The 22640-nt window shown below is 41.3% G+C and overlaps 1 protein-coding gene, 1 pseudogene and 1 gene segment (V, D, J or C); all 3 read right to left on the minus strand.

Annotated features, from left to right (window-relative positions):
- Positions 1 to 22640, minus strand: part of LOC108412015 — a 380788-nt pseudogene that overhangs the window by 122583 nt on the left and 235565 nt on the right.
- Positions 1 to 22640, minus strand: part of LOC108412222 — a 134772-nt gene that overhangs the window by 40248 nt on the left and 71884 nt on the right.
- On the minus strand, positions 1333 to 14779 carry LOC108412221 (glutathione S-transferase A-like). The gene is made up of 6 exons (XM_037542656.1): positions 14498 to 14779; positions 10164 to 10229; positions 9101 to 9206; positions 8230 to 8348; positions 7606 to 7694; positions 1333 to 1972 (listed from the first exon to the last, which is right to left on the minus strand). The coding sequence occupies exons 1-6, from the start codon at positions 14762 to 14764 to the stop codon at positions 1843 to 1845; spliced, it is 777 nt and encodes a 258-aa protein (XP_037398553.1). The 5' UTR covers positions 14765 to 14779; the 3' UTR covers positions 1333 to 1842.

The following is a 22640-nucleotide window of genomic DNA, read 5'->3' on the forward strand; positions in this document are numbered from 1 at the left end:
TCTGTTTCAGTATTGACTGGTTCAATAATGACTTTTAGTATGTCTGTTTCAGTCGTGACTGTTTCAATAATGACTTTCAGTAGTGACTGTTTCGGAAGTGTCTTGTTCAGTAGTTTCTGTTTCAGTAGTGATTGTTTAAGTAGTGTCTGTTTCAGGAATGACAGTTTCAGTATGTGTTTCAGTAGTGATTGTTTCAGTAGTGTCTGTTTAAGTAGTCACTGGTTCAGTAGTGTCTGTTTTGGTAGCATCTGTTTCACTAGTGACTTTGAGTACTGACTGGTTCATTAGTTTCTGTTTCAGGAATGACAGTTCTAGCAGTGTCTTTTTCCTTAGTGACTGTTTTGGCAGTGTCTGTTTCAGTAGTGACTGTTTCAGTACTGACTGGATCAGAAGTGTGTATCAGTATTAACTGTTTCAGTAGTGACAGTTTCAGTAGTGACTGTTTCTGTAGTGACAGTTTTCAGTAGTGAGTTTCAGTAGTGTCTTTATCCGTAGTGACTGTTTCAGTGGTGTCTTTTTTGGTAGTGTCTGTATCAGTAGTGACAGTTTCAGTAGTGTCTTTATCCGTAGTGACTGTTTCAGTAGTGTCTGTTTCACTAGTGTTTGTTTCGGTAGTGACTGTTTCGGTAGTGACTGTTTTGGTAGTGTTTGTTTCAGTAATGACTTTTTCAGTAGTGACTGTTTCAGTAGTGTCTGTTTCAGTAGTGACTGTTTCGGTAGTGTCTGTTTCAGTAGTGTCTGTTTCTGCTCAGAAACTCAGCCAGAACATATTTTTCATTAAAACACTAAAAAGTGCTGAACTGCAGAAAATATGGTGATTCTTAATGATCCACACTTTCAGACTTTGCAACACATTTTCTTCAAAACGATGGGATCTAACTGCTCACCATGTGGCCATGAGGCTCCGCCTACGGTTTAAAGCTTTGTGTTTCCATAGTGACATAAAAATATGGGACAGATTTTTTTATTCCAAAGTTAAACTCTAACAATAAATATAAATCTTTCAAATTAACGTCAGAAAAAACCTTGAAAAAGTGCATAGTGTTATTTTCAAAAGTGTAAATTTAGAGCTTTGGGTTCTGGCCAGACTCCTCCCACCAGGAATGGCCCTATAAATCACGACTGTGTATATATTTAGTGTATTACTGTCTCTGTTAATGTCTTGGGTTTAAATAGTTCAGAAAAAAAGCTTGTAAATGTCTTAGCTCTGAATAGTTTTCATTGTTGTTCAGTGTGTGTGAGATACTGCTGTAATGGTTTTCTAACTGGTTTTTCAGGTGTTTGTAACGTGAACTCATTGTACAGGTATAATATAAGTTTAGAGAAACGCTGGACTCTACAGGGTTAACTTTTATTAACATGATCACAGTGACACTTGACAGGAACCGGAAAAGATACAATCACTACAGTCATCACGGAGTAGTTACTCACACATAACAGGTCACATTAGTCTCAAAAATTCAAAGAAGGCCAAAAAAGGTGCTTTAGTGAAGATATAAAATGTAATGGAAGTATAAAGTTCTCATATGAGGCTTGTTGCATGGCGTTAGATTAGATATTGTGGTGTCTGATATACAAAAACAATGATGTAGTTATTATATATCGGTGAACATCAAACATGAGAAGAAAGTCGGTTTCCTCATCTAAAGCTCATCTGATGGTGTCTGATGGTGAGACCTCAGCTCCAAATGCCACTAATTCACATTCATTCTTATTGAGCCTGTAGTTATTATTACCAAACACATACAAAAAAAGCCCAAAAATCTGTATTAGTGAGCGTTAACATTTCCTCATTGGATGGTGGGATAACCGGTGACTCCTGTTCTGTGAGTGTTGGGTTCCTCACAGGCCATTGATGTTGTCCTGGTCCTGAGGGTTCTCCAGCCTTTGTGGCCATGAGGCTTTAACGCTGGGACGCTCCTTCACCAGCTCGTAATACTCCCCCAGCCTGGGGTAGCGCTCTGTATTCAGCCTGATCACAATACAAACAGGCAAACAAACAGTACAATTTCAAACTTTATTAAAAAATAAATACATATTTTCACCCCAACAACCATCTGGAATACTGTAGCACATAGATACACCTTAGCAACCACCTAGCAAAACCCTGGCAACCACCTGGCAACTAGCAGCTTTCCTCATCTAGCACTGAAGGAAAACACTGAAGGAAAAATCTGAAGAACCACCAGAGTGTTAACACTGAGCTTTAGAGAACGCAGAGTATTTGCACAGGATGAACTCTTCTGGATTCTGAAATGGTGGTGTTTACTGTAGCTTTATATTCCATTTATTCTCCTTACATCTTCTTCTTCTTTCAGCTGCTCCCTTTAGGGGTCGCCACAGCGGATCATCTGCCTTCATTTTGCCCTATCCATTGCCTCCTCTACTTTCACACCAACCATCTCCATGTCCACCTTCACTACATCCATAAACCTTCTCTGAGGTCTACCTCTTCTCCTTCTACCCGGCAGCTCCATCTCCAACATTCTTTGCCCAATATATCCACTATTCCTCCTCAACACATGTCCAAACCATCTCAACCTGGCCTCTCTGGCTTTATCTCCAAACTGCTCCACCTTCACTGTCCCTCTGATCTGCTCATTTCTAATCTTGTCCAGCCTTGTCACTCCCAACAAAAATCTGAGCATCTTCATCTCCGCCACCTCCAGCTCAGCCCTCCTGTCTTTTAGACAGAGCCACTGTCTCCAAACCATACATCATAGCAGGACGCACTGCTGTCTTGTAAACCTTCCCTTTCACTCTTGCTGCTATCCTTCTGTCACACATCAGCCCTGACACCCGTCTCCACCCACTCCATCCTGCCTGCACCCTCTTCTTCACCTCTTTTCTACACTGTCCATTGCTCTGGATGGTTGACCCAAGATATTTGAAGTCATCCACCTTTATGACCTCTACTCCTTGCATCTTCACCTTTTCACCTGCCTCCCTCTCATTCACACACATGTATTCCATCTTATCTCTACTGACCTTCATTCCTCTCCTATCCAGTGCAAACCTCCACCTCTCCAGATTCTCTTCCACCTGCTCTCTACTCTCACCACAGATTACAATGTCATCTGCAAACATCATGGTCCATGGAACCTCCTGCCTGACCTCATCTGTCAACCTGTCCATCACCATTGCAAACAAGAAGGGGCTCAAAGCTGATCCCTGATGTAACCCCACCTTCACCTTGAAACCATTTGTCACTCCAACTGCACACCTCACCACTGTCTCACTATCGTCATACATGTCCTGCACCACCCTAACATACTTTTCAGCTACACCTGACTTCCTCATACAGTACCACAGTTCCTGTCTTGGCACCCTATCATCTGCCTTCTCTAGATCCACAAAGACACAATGTAGCTCCTTCTGACCTTCTCTGTACTTCTCTACCAACACTCTCAATGCAAAAATTGCATCTGTGGTGCTCTTTCTGGGCATGAAACCAAACTGCTGCTCACTGATCTGAACCTCTCACCTTAGCCTTGCTTCAACAACTCTTTCCCATACCTTCATGGTGTGGCTCATCAACTTTATACCTCTGTAGTTACTGCAGCTCTGCACATCACCCTTGTTCTTAAAAATGGGGACCAGTACACTGCTTCTCCACTCATCAGGCATCATCTCACTCTCCAGGGTTTTGTTAAAAAACCTTGTTAAAATGTCCACTGCCTTCTCTCCTAAACATCTCCATACCTCCACAGGTCTGTCATCTGGACCAACTGCCTTTCCATTCTTTTTTTTTTTTTTTTTTCCCTGTCTTGTCTGGCAGATTTGCAATCAGAATTATGGTCAGACTGTGTTACTGTGCCAAACAAATTTACTTTTCCAAAATGAGCACTATAGATTATAGGCTCATCTTGTCAGTGTTTCTTTCTTTCTTTATTTATTTTTTAATTATTTAATTTCATTTTGTTTATACATTTGATATTGTAATGAAATGTGTCAACATCATGCCAGACTCGACAGGCCAGGGGAATCTGTAAAGAAGGGAGAGGAGAGATAAAGGGGGGGGGGGGGGGGGGGGGGGGGGGGGAAGTAAAAAAGGGAAATAACAAAAGGGCAGAAAAAAAAACAAAACAGCGCAAATGCCACGGCGATGGTTCCCCAACTGTTGCTCCTGAGAAAAGAGAAGAAAGTGTACCGGAGACGTACAGCACTTGGAAATACTGCACAAATGACTGTGAAGTATGTGTATGTGGGTGAGGGTGTGTGTGTTTGTGAGTGCAGTACAGTATAAATTTGTCACAAGATGCACTCAATAGCGAGGGCAGAAAGCTGCAATAACATTCTTCCTTCCTTTCTTCATCCTTTTTAAAGCTGCCCTCACTTCCACCTTACTAATTCTCTGCACTTCCTGATCCACTATCTCTCCCCCCGTTGTCCTCCTCTCTCTCTCGTTTTCCTCATTCATTAGTTCTTCAAAGTACTCCTTCCATCTACTCAACACTCTCTGTTCACTCACTAGTACATTTCCCTCTCTATCCTTTATCAGCCTAACCTGCTGTACATCCTTTCCAGCTCTATCTCTCTGTTTAGCCAAGCGATACAAGTCCTTTACTCCTTCTTTACTGTCCAGCCTCTCATACAGCTCATCATAGGCCTGAGCCTTTGCCTCTGCCACCATTCTTTTCACTATGCGACTGCCTACTTCCTTCATCTCTCTGGTTATCCCACTTTTTCTTAGCTGCCTTCTTCTTCTCAATACTCTCCTGGACTTCCTCATTCCACCACCAACTTTCCTTGTCTTCTTTCCTCTGACCAGACGAAACACCCAACACATTCTTGCCAGTTTCTCTCACCACCTTAGCTGTAGTTTCCCAGTCCTCAGGTAGCTCCTCACTGCCCCCAAGTGCCTGTTGCAATTTTTCCCTGAACTGCCTGCAACCATCCTCCTCCTTCAGCTTCCACCATCTAATCTTTGGCTCTGTCTTCACTCTCTTCCTCTTCTTTGTTTCTAATCTCATTCTACAGACAACCACCCTATGCTGCCTTGCTACACTTTCCCCTGGCACCACTTTACAATCTCCAATCTCCTTTAGGTGGCATCTCCTGCTAAGGATATAATCCACCTGTGTGCACCTTCAACCAACCTGTGGTGCATATGAACTGACCACATTCAAAATCACACCATCAACCTCCAACTTCAGGCTCATGATCCTGTCTGACACTCTCTTTACATCCAGAACACTTTTCACAAGCTGCTCCTTTAGGATTATCCCTACTCCATTTCTCTTCCTCTCTACACCATGATAGAACAGTTTGGATCCACCTCCAATGTTCCTGGCCTTGCTTCCTTTCCATCTGATCTCCTGGACACACAGAATATCTACCTTCCTTCTCTCCATCATGTCTGCAAGCTCTCTGCCTTTACCAGTCATTGTCCCTATGTTCAGAGTCCCTACTCTAACCTCCACACTCCTGCCTTTCCTTCTCTCTCGCTGCCGTCTAACCCGCCTTCCTCCTCTCCTCTTTGATGGTCTTCGACCTACAGTAGTCCACTTTCCACCGGCACCCTGCTGGTCAACAGCACCGGAGGCGGTCGTTGTTAACCCGGGCCTCGACCGATCCGGTATAGCAATCATATTCATGAACCGCATGATAGTTTTGGTACAAGTTTTACCCCAGATGCCCTTCCTGACGCAACCCTCACCGTTTATCTGGGCTTGGAACCGGCACCAGTACACAAAGTACACCCCTAATGGCTGGTTTATTTATTCTCTTTACATGGTAAAGAATAATGTAATAAATATCAAATATGTTCAAGCACTTGAAAAACAGTTGATCCTTAGAGTTGTAAACTCTAGACACATTATTCAGTTATTAATTTTAAAATGTATTACTCAGTACTAGAAATGATTTAGTCTCTACTTTGAAATTTAAAGTATCTAATAAAAATATTCAGTACATAACATACAGTACTGTGCAAAACTCTTAGGCACCCAAGACACATTTTCAACATTATTATTTTGAATACAAAATTATTTAGTACTACTCTGAATTATTCAGTATCTATTATGAATTATTCAGTATCTTCCCTGAGTTATTTAATATCTACTATGAATTATTCAGTACTACTATGAATTATTCAGTATCTACTCTGAATTATTCAGTATCTACTCTGAATTATTCAGTATGTACTTTGAATTATTCAGCATGTAATAATAATTTTTCAGTATCTTCTATGAATTATTTAGTATCTACTATGAATAACTCAGCATCTACTCTGAATTATTTAGTATATACTATGAAGTATTCATTACTACTCTGAATTCTTCCGTATCTACTATGAATTATTCGGTATCTATTTTGAATTATTCAGTAATGTTAGCGAGTGACGTTTATTTGCTGTTCTTTAATGATGTGTTTAGAGGGCAAAACTAACAAAACAACTGGAACACTGAATGACTGAGTGAATGAATGACTATATTAGTGACTGACTGACTGACTGAATATAGGCTCCAGCATCCTCCACCCTGACGGAGAAGCGGCTTAGAAAATGGATGGATGGATGGATGGATGACTGACTAAATGACTATATTAGTAACTGAGTGACTGACTGACTGAATGACTGAGTAACTAAGTAACTTTCTGACTGACTACCAGTGACTGAATGACTGTTTGACTTACTAAATGACTTACTGTATGAGTAACTGACTGACTGACTAACAGTAACTGAGTTGCTAAGTGACGGACTGAATAACTGCCTGACTGAATGAGTGTCTGAGTGAGTGAATGACTGAATGAGTGAGTGTCTGATAGACCTGAGTGACTGAATGAGTGTGTGTCTGAGTGACTGACTGATTAACAGTGCAACAGAAAGCAGAAAGGTACTGAGAAGTGGTCTGTGGTCCCCACCTGCAGAACCACTCCTTTATTGAGTGTGTCTTGCTAATCGCCAGTAATTTCCACCTGTTGTCTGTTCCATTTTCACAACAGCTGTGAAATTGATTGTCAATCAGTGTTGCTTCCTAAGTGGACAGTTTGATTTCACAGAAGTTTGATTTACTTGGAGTTATATTGTGTTGTTTAAGTGTTCCCTTTATTTTTTTGAGCAGTGTATATATATATATATATATATATATATATATATATATATGGGTTTTTAAAGAATTAACATGGTTTTCAGTTCAGGTTTTTAGGTCTCAATAAAAGAGAGAGAGAGGAGCTGGTCTATGAGAGTCTCCGGTTCCATTTAGACAGCAAACATTATGAGTTAACGTCCCTGAGGAACATCGCATTTCAGTGTAACGACAGCAGTAAGAACTATGTGGAAACTATGAGCTGAACTTTGATTGGTTCTGAGTAAAGGTGAAACTGGTCAATAACAAAACTGCGTGAAATTTGTGTCAGCTTGTTATGATCTGACTGGACCGTTTGTTATACCTGTATATATCTGTATACTTATCTATCTATGTATTTGTCTGTGTCTGTTTATGTATCTGTCTGTTTGTCTATCTCTCCATCTATCACTCTGTTGGTATGTTTGTGCCCATGCCTCTCCCTGTCTGTCTAAGCGTACATCTGTCTATCTGTCCCTCCGTCTGACTGTGGTGTTTTTTCTGGGTCTCTATCACAGACTTGTAGAGTTCAACTCACCCAAACCAGACGAGCAAGGCGATATAGGGGAAACACACGACATCAGCCATCGAGAAACTCTTCCCAGCCAAATACGATCCTTTATCCAACTACAGAGAGAGAGAGAGAGAGAGAGAGAGAGAGAGATGAACTGAAAGAGTCTCCTGAGAAGAAGGAATATACACCCTGAACACTGAACAGCCTGACATCACGATTCATTTCGGGCTCCTGTGTGATTTTCTGTTAAAGACGTGTTTTTTCCTGACACTAAAAATCAGTAATAATAAATAAAGGCTGATTTGATTGGAGATTAAATAAATGAAGGGTGGTCTCTGGTTCTGCTGCTGGTGTAGTTTAGTGGTGGTGTTGGGAGACACAGCAGCTCCTGAGGGTCTGAATCTTGGTGCTTTCATTTCACAGTTCATTCTTTCATTTATTTATTTGTTTGTGATCTGGAGCTGAGTTACACCTTATTCAGAAGTTTCCGTCATGTGACTTTGTTGGCATGGCCACTGTGTTGACCTAGATTAGCAGAGCAGAAGGGAGCAGGCCAAAGACATAAACAGCAGAAGAAAGTTCTCTGTGGACACACCCCCTCCATGTATCTCAGACTCCAACAAGGAACTGATGTTGAGTGAGCTCTACCTTCTGCATGTAGCTCTCCCACAGCTTCAGCTCTGTGGTCAGATTCTCCTTATTCCTCTTCAGAGCCGACTCATGTCTCTCACCCTCCGGAACGAACCACTCGTAGAACACAACGTCATCTACACAGTGGACAGCACAAAATGGAACAACATCAGAACCAATAGCAATCAATATCAGTCAGTATCAGAATCAGACGCAGAATGATTGAGAATCATCTGAATCAATATGAGTCAATATCAGAATCACAGACACATTATCAGAATCATGAGAATCAATGTTAGAATCTCAGTCAATATCAGAATCAGAGTCCAAATCAATCAATCAGTCAACAACCGACTCAAAAGTCAATCTGAGTCAAAGCATTTCACAGTGGTGGTGACAGGAACCAGATTTCCACCTCTAAAAGCTCCTCACAGAAAGTTCCTACATGAACTTGTTCTGAAGTCACTGCCTGATGACTGAGACGCTGTTTTATGAGAGTTTAGAGAACTTCAACTCCATTCATGGTGGAGGGAGACATGCAGGGCGCTGTGCGGCAAAATAGTCCCCAAAGAAAACTCATTATTCCAGATTTTCCACTGTTTTCCATCATCAACATTCCATATAAGCTCAGAAGACTCGTGTAGGTTCTCTGGTGGTTCTGGATGGTAAATAAAGTGTCTATATCTGTGTGGTAGTCATGGCGACGCCTGGTTCCCATCACCCCCACTGTAAAGACGTCTGAACCACTTCACACCAAACCCACTCTGTTTTGCTCTGTTTACACCTTGCACACTGAATGATGCAGAGATTCTTACTCAAATGATTTTAAAGTTACGATAGCGCCCCCCCTTAGACAGATACATTATAAGAGCAGTGCATGTTATCTTACACATTTTCTTCTGCATTGTGATGCACTCAAACATTCTCTGCAGAACCAGAGCCTGCTCAGTCACACTGTCCGGCATCAGCTGAGAACCCTGAGATTTAAATCGACTCTATAGAAACACACAAACAGATCACCATCACAACACACAGTGACTACACTACAGCTACTGTCTTACCCAGGCTCCACCCACAAATATAACTGACTCTAAATGTAGGTATTGTGATATAAACCGAGTCTGTTCTACAGTTTCTCATTAGGCTGAATGAATAACCGGCTCTAAATGTAGGTATTGTGATATAAACCGAGTCCGTTCTACAGTTTCTCGTTAGACTGAATGAATAACCGGCTCTAAATGTAGGTATTGTGATATAAACCGAGTCCGTTCTACAGTTTCTCATTAGACTGAATGAATAACCGACTCTAAATGTAGGTATTGTGATATAAACCGAGTCTGTTCTACAGTTTCTCATTAGGCTGAATGAATAACCGGCTCTAAATGTAGATATTGTGATATAAACCGAGTCTGTTCTACAGTTTCTCATTAGGCTGAATGAATAACCGGCTCTAAATGTAGGTATTGTGATATAAACCGAGTCCGTTCTACAGTTTCTCATTAGGCTGAATGAATAACCGACTCTAAATGTAGGTATTGTAATATAAACCGAGTCCGTTCTACAGTTTCTCATTAGGCTGAATGAATAACCGGCTCTAAATGTAGGTATTGTGATATAAACCGAGTCTGTTCTACAGTTTCTCATTAGGCTGAATGAATAACCGGCTCTAAATGTAGGTATTGTGATATAAACCGAGTCCGTTCTACAGTTTCTCATTAGACTGAATGAGTAACCGGCTCTAAATGTAGGTATTGTGATATAAACCGAGTCCGTTCTACAGTTTCTCATTAGGCTGAATGAATAACCGACTCTAAATGTAGGTATTGTGATATAAACCGAGTCCGTTCTACAGTTTCTCATTAGGCTGAATGAATAACCGACTCTAAATGTAGGTATTGTGATATAAACTGAGTCCGTTCTACAGTTTCACTGTTCGGTCTGGTCTCACTTACCTCCAGATACATGCAGGCAGCAATGGATTCATTCACCACAATGTCTCCATGCTTGAATGTGGGGATCTAAAAAGCAGAGCATTATCTGTTAATGAAAACCACATGATTATTGGTACTGTTTGTGTTGTTGCTATTTGTCATTCCTAAGATTTTAAATGTTAAACTGTTCTCTGTTCTGAGGAAACTATTTATAATAATAAAAATGATCATTGTGAAGTTCTCACCGGAACAAGGAAACAGTGCTGAACGAGTTTCACCACAAACCCGAGAGAAGCGCAGAGGTCAGCTCCCGAGGGCCGTAACGCTCTCAGGACTGACCTCCCAGTCCCGTTTCCTCATTACTGTCTGAGAACAGAGCCTTTCAGAAATGGGCGTGGCCTCATTTTATTCATTTGTTTTATCTTAAAAAAATAATACAGAAAAATGTTCAGAGCTACTGTTTGGTTTGAGGTGAGCTTCACTCGCAGAGCAAAAAATGAGATTAACATTTTACAGTTTATTACGACAAACTTTTTATAGTTTAGGTTTTTATTTTTTAAATAAATTGAGTAAATTTATATTTGTATTTATTTATTTTGGGACCCTCACCAGACACACAGGCGTGATGTTCTGTTTTAGTTTTTAAAGCCTCATAAACTAGAAACCTTTATTTCTACCATACAAATATCTGCACACGTAAAAAAGACGGTTCTCCTGGGGTTGATGAAGACAATGGTTCTGTTTAGAACTATGGGTTCTATATAGAACCATTTATATGCTCAAAGGGTTCTCTGCATGCTGAAATGGTTCTTCGGACTGATGGGGAATGTGTAGTAGATGGTTCTATATAGCACCAAAAAGGGTTCTTCAATTGCTGTGGTTTCAAGCTTGTATACAACAGCAGAACCTATTCAGTTGCTGTATAGAACCATATACAGCACGTTCTCCATCAATCTGAAGAACCATTTAACCATGCAAAGAACACTCTGAGCATGCAAATGGTACTTTGAGTGTTTATGGTTGTCTGTAGAACTGCTGTCTTTACTAAAGAACTCTTGAAGAACCATCATCTTTACGTGTGGAACCAAAACAATGTTGGCTTTGTCCAGATTTTCATCCAGATTTTCAACAAGACACACAATGGGCACTGAACGAGACAGACTGGGCTCATAAGAAAGGGAAGGGGAGCTTCAGCCACTGAAGAGCGTGGAGGGGGCGTGGCCACCATTCCCTCTCTGCCACGCCCCCTCGTTTCTTCAGAGTAGGGTTCTTGAAGTTTACAGAGATCATAGACAGGGGCGTCGCCTGGGGTGGGCTTCCGGGGCTTCAGCCCCGAATGATTATCCAGTAGCCCCGAACCTTTTCGCTCAGCTGTACTATTAATGAGGAGGCCAATGCTGCTGTGAGAACAGGAAATCTCTTAACGCCAATCATAGTGCCGCTTCGAGGATAAAGTTCCGCCTTTCAGGAGAAACAGCCAATCAGCTTGCTGGTTTTGCGGGCGCGGAGGAGCGCCCACCCCCACCCCCGTGGGGGAGCGCACATGTGCTCTAGCCATGTTTGGCAGCAGGTTGCAGGAAGCTGACGGTGAAAGAAAATGGATATACGGCGTTTTTTCAAGGAGAAAGGTAACGGTAGTTAACTATGTAAACTGTGATGACATTGTTTGTGGATCTGATAGCTGGTTAAAAACACACGTCTCCGAATCAAAACACACAGATCAAACCCACTGTGTGCTTAATAAAATGCAGCTTGTCACTAGTCAGCATCGGAATTAGTTAGCTAACAGACAACAGGAGAGGAGAGCAGAGCAGAGAACAGGAGAACAGAGACCTGGAGAGGAGAGGAGAGAACAGGAGAGGAGATGAGAACAGACAACAGGAGAGGAGAGCAGAGCAGAGGACAGGAGAACAGAGACCTGGAGAGGAGAGGAGAGAACAGGAGAGGAGATGAGAACAGACAACAGGAGAGCAGAGCAGAGGACAGGAGAACAGAGACCTGGAGAGGAGAGGAGAGAACAGACAACAGGAGAGGAGAGCAGAGCAGAGGACAGGAGAACAGAGACCTGGAGAGGAGAGGAGAGAACAGGAGAGGAGATGAGAACAGACAACAGGAGAGCAGAGCAGAGGACAGGAGAACAGAGACCTGGAGAGGAGAGGAGAGAACAGAACAGGAGAGGAGAGCAGAGCAGAGGACAGGAGAACAGAGACCTGGAGAGGAGAGGAGAGAACAGGAGAGGAGATGAGAACAGACAACAGGAGAGGAGAGCAGAGCAGAGGACAGGAGAACAGAGACCTGGAGAGGAGAGGAGAGAACAGGAGAGGAGAGCAGAGCAGAGGACAGGAGAACAGAGACCTGGAGAGGAGAGGAGAGAACAGGAGAGGAGATGAGAACAGACAACAGGAGAGGAGAGCAGAGCAGAGGACAGGAGAACAGAGACCTGGAGAGGAGAGGAGAGAACAGGAGAGGAGATGAGAACAGACAACAGGAGAGCAGAGCAGAGGACAGGAGAACAGAGACCTGGAGAGGAGAGGAGAGAACAGACAACAGGAGAGGAGAGCAGAGCAGAGGACAGGAGAACAGAGACCTGGAGAGGAGAGGAGAGAACAGGAGAGGAGATGAGAACAGACAACAGGAGAGCAGAGCAGAGGACAGGAGAACAGAGACCTGGAGAGGAGAGGAGAGAACAGAACAGGAGAGGAGAGCAGAGCAGAGGACAGGAGAACAGAGACCTGGAGAGGAGAGGAGAGAACAGGAGAGGAGATGAGAACAGACAACAGGAGAGGAGAGCAGAGCAGAGGACAGGAGAACAGAGACCTGGAGAGGAGAGGAGAGAACAGGAGAGGAGAGCAGAGCAGAGGACAGGAGAACAGAGACCTGGAGAGGAGAGGAGAGAACAGGAGAGGAGATGAGAACAGACAACAGGAGAGGAGAGCAGAGCAGAGGACAGGAGAACAGAGACCTGGAGAGGAGAGGAGAGAACAGGAGAGGAGAGCAGAGCAGAGGACAGGAGAACAGAGACCTGGAGAGGAGAGAACAGGAGAGGAGATGAGAACAGACAACAGGAGAGCAGAGCAGAGGACAGGAGAACAGAGACCTGGAGAGGAGAGGAGAGAACAGGAGAGGAGAACAGAGGAGAAGAGAACAGACAACAGGAGAGGAGAGCAGAGGACAGGAGAACAGAGACCTGGAGAGGAGAGGAGAGAACAGGAGAGGAGATGAGAACAGACAACAGGAGAGGAGAGGAGAGCAGAGCAGAGGACAGGAGAACAGAGACCTGGAGAGGAGAGGAGAGAACAGACAACAGGAGAGGAGAGCAGAGAACAGGAGAGGAAAGAGGAGAGAACAGAGTAGAACTGGAGAGGAGAGGAGATGGGAGAAGACAATACAAGCGGTATGGAAAACAATGCCTAATAAACACATTATTAATAAAATACACATGTTTTTAGTACGAAGACTAGCAAAATAATGCCAGATGTAGTTTGTTTTAGCACGGTCTTTTGTATTTAAAATATTGTTTCCAGCTTTATTTTAAGCATGCTTTCCTGAATGACTATTTAACAGGGTAGAAGAGAGGGTGGAGAGGGAGGAAATGTGGAGAGACCTGAAATGAACTGAACTGATCAGGACTGGACTGATCTAAAGAAAGAACAGGTTAGGAGAAGAAAGACTGTGCAAAAACATACAGGATAGATAATAAGTAATTCTTAAAGAGTGTTAATTGTGTAGACCCCTTAGCACTAATAATTATTAATATTTCTTTCAATAATTTGTTTCAATGTGTCATAAAAGGTAAAAGAACAATTTAGAAACAAGTGAATTGTTTACATTATTACACAGTTGCATGAAATCCATTGTTTACATACTGTTTTGCATACTTTATTGAGGAATGGATTTACTGATGGAATATACCTGGTCCATGTCCTTTAGTAAAAGCTCACTATCTTTAGGTCACCAACAGTCATTCTGCAGAATTTGTGCACCCTTTGTTAAATTTTAAATCTGTTGAATAAAAAAATGTAACTCCATATTATAGTGTTAAACATTATATATCAGGGTACGTATTGTAAAAAAAAAAATAATAATAAAATAAAATAAAAATAAATATATATATATATATATATATATATATATATATATATATATATATATATATATATATATATATATAATTAATTGGGCAGAGCCCCGGATCTTTACATACCCAGGCAACGCCCCTGATCATAGAGCTGCGTTTCTCAGTCAGATCGGAGGTTTAACCGCAGGTCCGTTTACAGCGCGGCGGGGCTGCTTATCTCTGTGTGTGTGTGTGTGTGTGTGTGTGTGTGTGTGTGTGTGTGTCGAGTGGTCCTCACCTGCCCCCGGGGGTTCAGCGCCAGCACCTCCGGACCCTTGTGCTCCTGCTGTTTGAAGGAGAGCGGCTTGCTCTTGTACCCGTGCAGGTTCTTCTCCTCCAGGGCGATCATCACCCTCCAGCAGGGAGGAGACCCGGAGCCCCAGTAGAGCAGAATGTCCTCAGCCATCAGGATGGAAAGAACCAAGAGGAACCGGAGAGGAACCACAGCTCGCTCTGTCTGCTCCACCACTGAGACCGTCCCTGAGCTATATAACGCTCGGAGCATGCGCACTGCGCTCACATCAGCGGCGCCCTCTGCTGGACAACACGCAGATAGACAGACAGACAGACACACAGATAGATACATAGATAGACATACAGATAGATAGACAGGTAGACAGACAGATAGAAAGACACAGACAGATAGATAGACAGACAAATAGATAGATTGACAGACAGATAGATAGACACACAGATAGACACACAGATAGATAGATAGATAGATAGATAGATAGATAGATAGATAGATAGATAGATAGTTGGATAGATATACAGACAGACAGATAGAAATATAGATAGATAGGCAGACAAATAGACAGACAGATACACAGACAGATAGACAGATAGACAGACAGATAAACAGATAGATAGACAGACAGACAGATAGATAGATAGACAGATAGATAGACAGATAAATAGACAGATAGATAGATAGATAGATAGACAGATAGATAGAAAGACACAGACAGATAGATAGACAGACAAATAGATAGATTGACAGACAGATAGATAGACACACAGATAGATAGATAGATAGATAGATAGATAGATAGACATACAGACAGACAGATAGAAATATAGATAGATAGGCAGACAAATAGACAGATACACAGACAGATAGACAGACAGACAGATAGACAGACAGATAGATAGACAGATAGATAGACAGACAGATAAATAGACAGATAGACAGACAGACAGACAAACAGATCCCTAGCTTTTTCCAAGTAAACGACCTCCCACCTGTCTGACCAGCTGCCCATGCCCCAGCTACCGCCACCTGCCCTGGACTAGCTGCCCACCCTACACTGATGTTCTCATAGACTCCCAGCTATTCCTACTACTAATATTACTGCTATTAATATTAGTAGTATAATAACTCTGTAGGTAGTCTGACCAGAGGAGGACGGGTCCCCCCTGGTGAGCCTGGTTCCTCCCAAGGTTTCTTCCTCAGCTCTGAGGGAGGTTCTCCTTGCCACTGGCGCCCCCTGGCCTGCTCACCTGGGGTTTTACATTCATGTTAAAACTCTGTCTTTTCTGGAATTCTGTGAAGCGGCTTTGTGACCACATCAGTTGTAGAAAGTGCTACAAATAAATTTGATTTGATTTGATTTGATATTTCCCACCATCACATCGTAACTCATTAGTTTATTCTCAGACAGGAAGCACATATCAGTCCACTGGCTTGATAAGGTTGGGGGAAAAAAGACCCCCTGCCAACCCCAAACTGCCAGCAGCCTGTTCCTGTAGATCATGTCCCCAGCACTGAATTGAAAAGGTCACCAAATACTGTATGAAAGTTGAAGTTACCTCCCTAAAGTTGCATAAAGTTCCATCTCACACAAAGTTCCATCTTAAAAATCACTGTATCAACCATAAAGGTACGCAGTTTCCTTAAAAATAAAGTTTTTTTTGCCTTTGAGTTTTGCCTTCATTACCCTCATTCAAGAGTTTTGCTCATTTCATACACACACATATGTATATATAATATCATATATATCAAATAATATATACATATTTCATATTATATATTCTTTTTTTAATTAAATGTTGGTAGATTTCATTGCACTAAGTATAGAACTGGTCTACTTTGTCTGTACTGCTGCAAGTTTCATCACCTGGTAAGAAACCCACAATTGCAGTGTCATGAGCAAATGTCTACAATGAGCAGTTTCAAAGAACGTACAGTGATTTCTAGCTTGTAGTGTGAAAAAAAGTATTTATTTAAATATCTCACGAAAAAAGTCAAATGAACTGAACTTGAACTAGTTCAGAAAAGCTGTGTACTGGCACAACACTGATGTACAATGACTTCACTGAAATGTAGCACTGTGGTTCTCTTTCAGTGGAGGAACCAAACTCACTGTGAAAAGAGACTTTTATTCTATTTAAACAGGAGATTCATTTAATCTCCTCATTATCAGCTGCAGATCATGATGACCAGCTGGTCTGAGGTCAGTGAGGTTCTCCTGGATGAAGACATTCACAGGTTTTAATGAGAGGTTTGAACTGTTTCTATGACACTTCATCTGATGGTAGTTAGATTAGGAGTTAGGAAAGTTCTAGTTGTTCCACTGTGGAAAGAGGAACCAGTGAATGTTCTCCAGTGCTAGAACGCATTAGTGCTGCAGCATAGTTTCCAGTTCTTTTGAGTTCAGTCTGAGTTCTGTTGTCCATCTGTTTCTCTGTATGCTAGCCCCCTTTTACCCTGTTCTTCAGTGGTCAGGACCCCCACAGAGCAGGTGTTATTGGGCGGTGACATGGTGGTGGGCCCAAATATATTTAAAGTTTTGAGTTCAGAAACTGAGACTGATTAGATGAAGAGGAAAACTAACACACTGTGCAGCAGCAGATGAGCTGTTATATATAACTTTACATACTGCAAGGTGGAACAACAAGGTTGGATTGTCTAATTGAGTGGACGAAGGGTTGACAAGCAGATGGACTACAGTCTGTAACTGTGGTACTATGAAGTGAACCTTTATGAAAAAGTGGAGTTGATAAAATGGCAAGGAGTACCTAATAAAGTGCCCAGTGGGTGTGTGCACATACCACACACACACACACACACACACAGTTGTAATTTCCAAGTAAAAATAAAAACACATTCTCTACAGAGAACACCCTTATGCAAAAGTTCTAGCACATTCTATACATTGTTTTTTTTTCTTCAGTATGATAAACTAACCGTGTCCCTATCTGGACTAAGCTGTTAACGATGATAATGGAGATGATGATGATGATGATGATGATGAAAAAACTAAGCAAATAAATAGAAATGGCCACTAAAAATTGCATAAAAGAACCACAAAAGTTTAGACTCATCACCTCCTCTTCTAACACATCCCGCACTAAAAAGTCCCTCCCACCACCCCGTCCACGGTGTTGATTAACAGGGAGACCCGCTGACAGTGAACATGCAGTTACAAACAGGATTGTAGTTTTATTTTCATTTAATCAGAGCCGAAGCGCCACAGGAGGGAAGGCAGTTACGAATCAGGGATTGTTTGTCCTTTTTTTAATGTATCCGAGTCAGTAAAGACTGACTGAAATGGCAAAAGCACTTCGCTTTTCCACATGAACTTTTTACAGCCATTAAACATAGAAATGCAAATGCAAATACACATTTTGCGTCTGTTAAATACTCACGTAGGAAATGTAAATACACAGTTAAATCAGCGTTTTCAAATCTGCATTTGATTTTGAATAAAGTCGAGAAAATGACAACTGTGAAAAACAACACTGCAGAAACATCCTGTCTAACCAGCTGTTCTGCAGCACTTCTGACACGCCTGAAACAGAGTTAGTAGGAGTTTTGATGATTATACAAAATGTGGCCTCTGAAAATCCTCTGATCTTCAGTGGACAATGACCACTGGACAACCTGCTGATATCAAAACCACGTTCAGCTTCTTTCAGTGAAATCTAGTGCAAAAGCAAGGCATGTAAAATGCGGTAATTATTGGGTATAGATATTGTAAAGTAAATATTACAGTATGAGTTGTGGAGAGAATGTTGGGATGAGGCTGTTAGAGGTTTGTTTATGACTCTATAGTTGATAGGGGAAGTGTGTGTGTTGTTTGAAGAGTTTTGTTTATTTCTGGTCTGTTTGGAGTTCTGTGTTCATTTTGTCATGTCTGTCCCTCCTGCTCTCCGTATTGGCCATTTGAACCTGAACTGTCTTGACCCTGATTTTGGGTTTGCCCATAATAAAAGTCACTTATCTCCGCATATGTGTCCGCCTCCTCACTCGTTACAGAAAGACCAGCCGCCAATGGACGCTGCGAATAAGCGACACACTGGCATGTGGCTGTTCCGTTGGGATGAAACTCCGGTGGTTTTCCACGCAGCCCGAGTTACCCGCGTCCCAACGCCGCCACGTCCCTTTTTGGTCCCTTGTGTCTGTGTTTGGTTTTGTTCTGTTGTGTTTTGTTTGGCGCACCTGGGAACGTGTGCCTTTGTTTGGTGGGGGGGGTGGTTCTACTGTCCCAATTGGCCCCGGTCCATGTGTTTGTGTTTTGTTTTGGTCTAGTCCACGTGTTCTTTGTTTTGGTTTCCTAGTCGGGGCCCCTTTGTTTTGTGACTCCATCCCTGATTGTCACCACCTGTTTTCCGCCTGTCCCTCATTATCCCTGTGTTTTATAAGCCCCATGTTTGCCCTTTGTATTTGCTGAGGGTAAATACTGCTCACTCGTTTTGTTCAGTTGTATCTATCTATATCTATTTGTCATCAGTTGCCTACACAGTAACAATGGGAAGTGAATTAAGGTTCATGAAAGCCAAATCATGCAGAGATTGAATGTATTAGGACGTGTTAACAGAAGATAAACGTTATCTTTGATTCTCTGAAGTGTGTAATGTAATGTATATTGGAACCACATTAAACACTTTGCCTAAATCTTGAATAAAACAGGCAGACAATTGTAATGTAATAAGATGAGAGCTAGTGGCACTGTATTTAATCACTGTAAAATATAAATTCGGTGGGTGCTAAATTGGGTCTTGCATATACCTGAAAAAATTGTTAGCTGCATCCAGACATAAAAAAATACATTAATACCAGATTTAAATATGATTTTTCCTCAAACTACCACATATGGGTTTTAGTGAACTTACATTAGAATATAATTGATGTATTGGCAGTGAGTTCATGGCAGAATGAGAACGTGTCACACTAAAAGTGTGAACAAGTGTGAATCGTGTATCAAAGCTCTATGGATGAATTTGACGGGGAGCTCTGTCTGCACCCACTCTTTCAGGTACTCAGTGAATGAAGGACAGGGTCACTGCACTGAGCCAATAGCAGTTACCTTCATGACCGAGCCCTCGTGGAGTGAATGAAGGGGCAGGGTCACTGCGCTGATCCAGTACCAGTTATCTTCATGACCGAGCCCTCGTGGAGTGAATGAAGGGACAGGGTCACATTCTAAGATAAAGCATTAATGTAGTAGGTCAAGTATAGACGTGAGTGCTTTGGGACCCAGCGTTAGATCAGCCAGTGGGACACTTTCAACAGTCCAGGAGCTCTAAAGGCTGATTATAACTCTGCTCTGCTGCTCATTACATCTCCTCCTACTTCCAGGCACAGAACCAGAACCAACCAGGATTCGGCTCACTGTAATAAAATGGGGGGCGTTAACTGGAATAACGCACAGCTCCTGAAAATAAAATAAATTAATTATAAAGCTCCACTAAAGTTGTCAGCTCACCACACAGACAAACACAAGGCAATGTTTTATAATCAGATGAGACAAAGATTGAATTGTTTGTCTGCTATGACTAGATGTACATTTGGAGGAGTGAGTGAGGTGTGTTAGAGCAGATAAACGCTACACTGTGCAGTGCTGTGGTTCTTCTGGACTGGAGAAGAAACTGGATCAGGGGATTCAATCCGTTTCACACCTGAAACTTTCCTTCTAGATGATACCTAAGCACATATGTCCACAATCTGTTTAGTGATCAGGGCTGGCGGGGTTCCTTTAAAAACGTATTCCATTACAGATTACAGACTACCTGGGATAAGGTGAAGTCTATAAACTACTACAAAGCATTAGTGTAATAATCAGATTACATTCAATTGTTTTGGCATTGTTTGTCTTTTTTTAAAGTGATATAACTAAATAAACACAGGAGAAAAACATTTTCAGCAACACGATTTTAACCTAACAGAACAGTGCACAGAAAATCTCACAGCTTGTCTTCCAAAGGCAGGTGTTCATTTATAAGTTAAGCTAAATTTCTCCTTTTTCATGTGGTGAAGGGAAACAGCTTGAGGGGGGATTTTAATGTAACCCTGCTAGTAATCATTTATTTTTTATACTGTATCTGAAATATGATTACATTTTCTGTAACTATAATACAATACAGTTACAACATTTTGTGTATCCTCATTATGTAGCATGGTTTTATCTGTTCTGTTACTACATGACAGAGGTGTGGACTCGTGGACTTGAGACTCTACTCAATGAAACCAAACAAGTTGCGAATTGACTTCGACTTGAATACCAATGATTCAAACTTCCACTCAGACAACAGCTTAAAGATGCAAAACACTCAGGACCCAGAGTGGAAGAAATGTGGAGAGGCGTTTTCAACCTAAATGGAGTTGTTTTCTGGTGTAGGCATGCAGAACTACACCGAAAGTATATCGCTGTTGTCGGATGAAAAGGAAAAAACACACTTTACTTTAAATGTAAGTCAGTGGAATCAGAGTTTTTTCGAAGTCATTCTGGGTTATTTCTTTTGGGCCATTCCTCATGATATTTACACACAATGTAAAGGACAGTGAGTGCTTTCAAAATGTGTCGCAAACTGAAAAATGTCAAAAATGGAGATAAGAGGTTTTCTTCCGACAACAGCGATATTTGGTATAGACCCCTAACTGCAGCTTAGTCAGTAACTATGGTTATGGTTATGCTACTTTTATTTCAGAGGGAGAGTGAGACAAGCATTAAAAAATTTAATTTACTTTCATAAACTGGAATCCAGTAAAATCAATAAGCTGTCACTCAGCAATCAATTTACCAGATAAATCACCATATTTCTCAAACTGAGAAATTCTGCAGTTAAACCTTGCACAAAAGTCTCCATCACATTTGGTGTCTAAATTGAGTTCAAACTAGAAGCTGTTTTTATTTAGTCAGTGTCGTCAACTTCCAGGGAGTATATTTGCCACAAGTATGTATTTCAATGCAAAATAGTCACAGAACTGACCTTCAGTTTGTATTACTTTCCAGGAAGGGATATGCTAGAACTTAACACTCCTAAAAAACAAGTAATTCCTTAAAAATGTTTTATGTAAATTAAATTTGTGAGTGTGGCAAACCTTTAAAATGTACAATGGACCCTCAGATAATGTGCAGGTTCTTTACCATTTTAAGTGTTCTTCCAAGAACCTTTACATCATACATACATTTCTTTGACCTTTTAGAAGGTTCTTCACACTCGCACATCTCCTTTACAACAACGGTTCTTTTGAGAATCATTGACTAAATGGTTCTTCTATGGCATCACACAAAAGAACCTTCTGTGGCGCCCTTATTTTTAAAAGTGAGGGCTACTAGTCAGCGATGTTGATCACATATCAACCAGAGAAATTCAGCTGTGGGTGGATGAAGGTTAAGTGGAGGTATAGATGACTCAAATCATGCTCCCAAAAGATCATTTAATCAATTTCTGTATCATTTTCATTGTTTGCTTTTCATTTTGTCTGTAGTTGCACTAAAATTATCCTTCTGTATATCTCACTGACTGTCATAGTTATCCATGTATCATGGATTGAATTTTGGAAAGGTAAAAAATAATAACTGATGGTAATTTACCATATATTACACAATAATTTAAATGGACTGCAGCTGTGTTGCCAGCATTTTGGTGTTCATTATTCAAACCATGTTTAATATGCTGAAGAATGCGTACCGACTTGTTTAGGCCTGGAGACTCGAGTTGAGACCTTTATTGACTCAATATCTCAGTGTCAAGACTTGAGACTTAATTATTTGACTTGGTCCCACCTGTTACCCAACACTGTTTGTGATAAGTACTCCACCACCACCATATCTCTCCCACATTTTGCATCATTCTGTTCATGTTGGTGTTCATGTTGTTCATTGTATGCTGTCTATTATGTTGTATTTGCCAGCAGAGACCAGAACGAAACCAAGAAAAATATGGAGTCTGTATTCAAGGTAGGACTGCACAATGCTTGATTAAATAGGAATCACCTTTTTTACTGGGTCCTCATTTATGATTCATAACATTATCAATTGTGTAAGAAACAATATCAGTGAATATCTACTAAATATCTACTAAAAAAACTATTACAAATATAAAAAACAAATCTATAAATAGATCACTAAATAAATAAATGTCTGTCTGTGCAT

Source organism: Pygocentrus nattereri, chromosome 11 (assembly GCF_015220715.1).
Source record: "Pygocentrus nattereri isolate fPygNat1 chromosome 11, fPygNat1.pri, whole genome shotgun sequence".
In the NCBI taxonomy this organism is placed as follows: domain Eukaryota; kingdom Metazoa; phylum Chordata; class Actinopteri; order Characiformes; family Serrasalmidae; genus Pygocentrus; species Pygocentrus nattereri.

What these genes read in the sequence shown, in the direction of transcription:
- LOC108412221 (XM_037542656.1), bottom strand. Translation starts at nt 14,764, where the DNA reads ATGCTCCGAGCGTTATATAGCTCAGGGACGGTCTCAGTGGTGGAGCAG. An exon ending in CGCTGAACCCCCGGGGGCAG is followed by an intron (nt 10,230 to 14,497) that starts GTGAGGACCACT and finishes TCTGCTTTTTAG; the next exon opens with ATCCCCACATTCAAGCATGG. An exon ending in CTGCCTGCATGTATCTGGAG is followed by an intron (nt 9,207 to 10,163) that starts GTAAGTGAGACC and finishes GTGTTTCTATAG; the next exon opens with AGTCGATTTAAATCTCAGGG.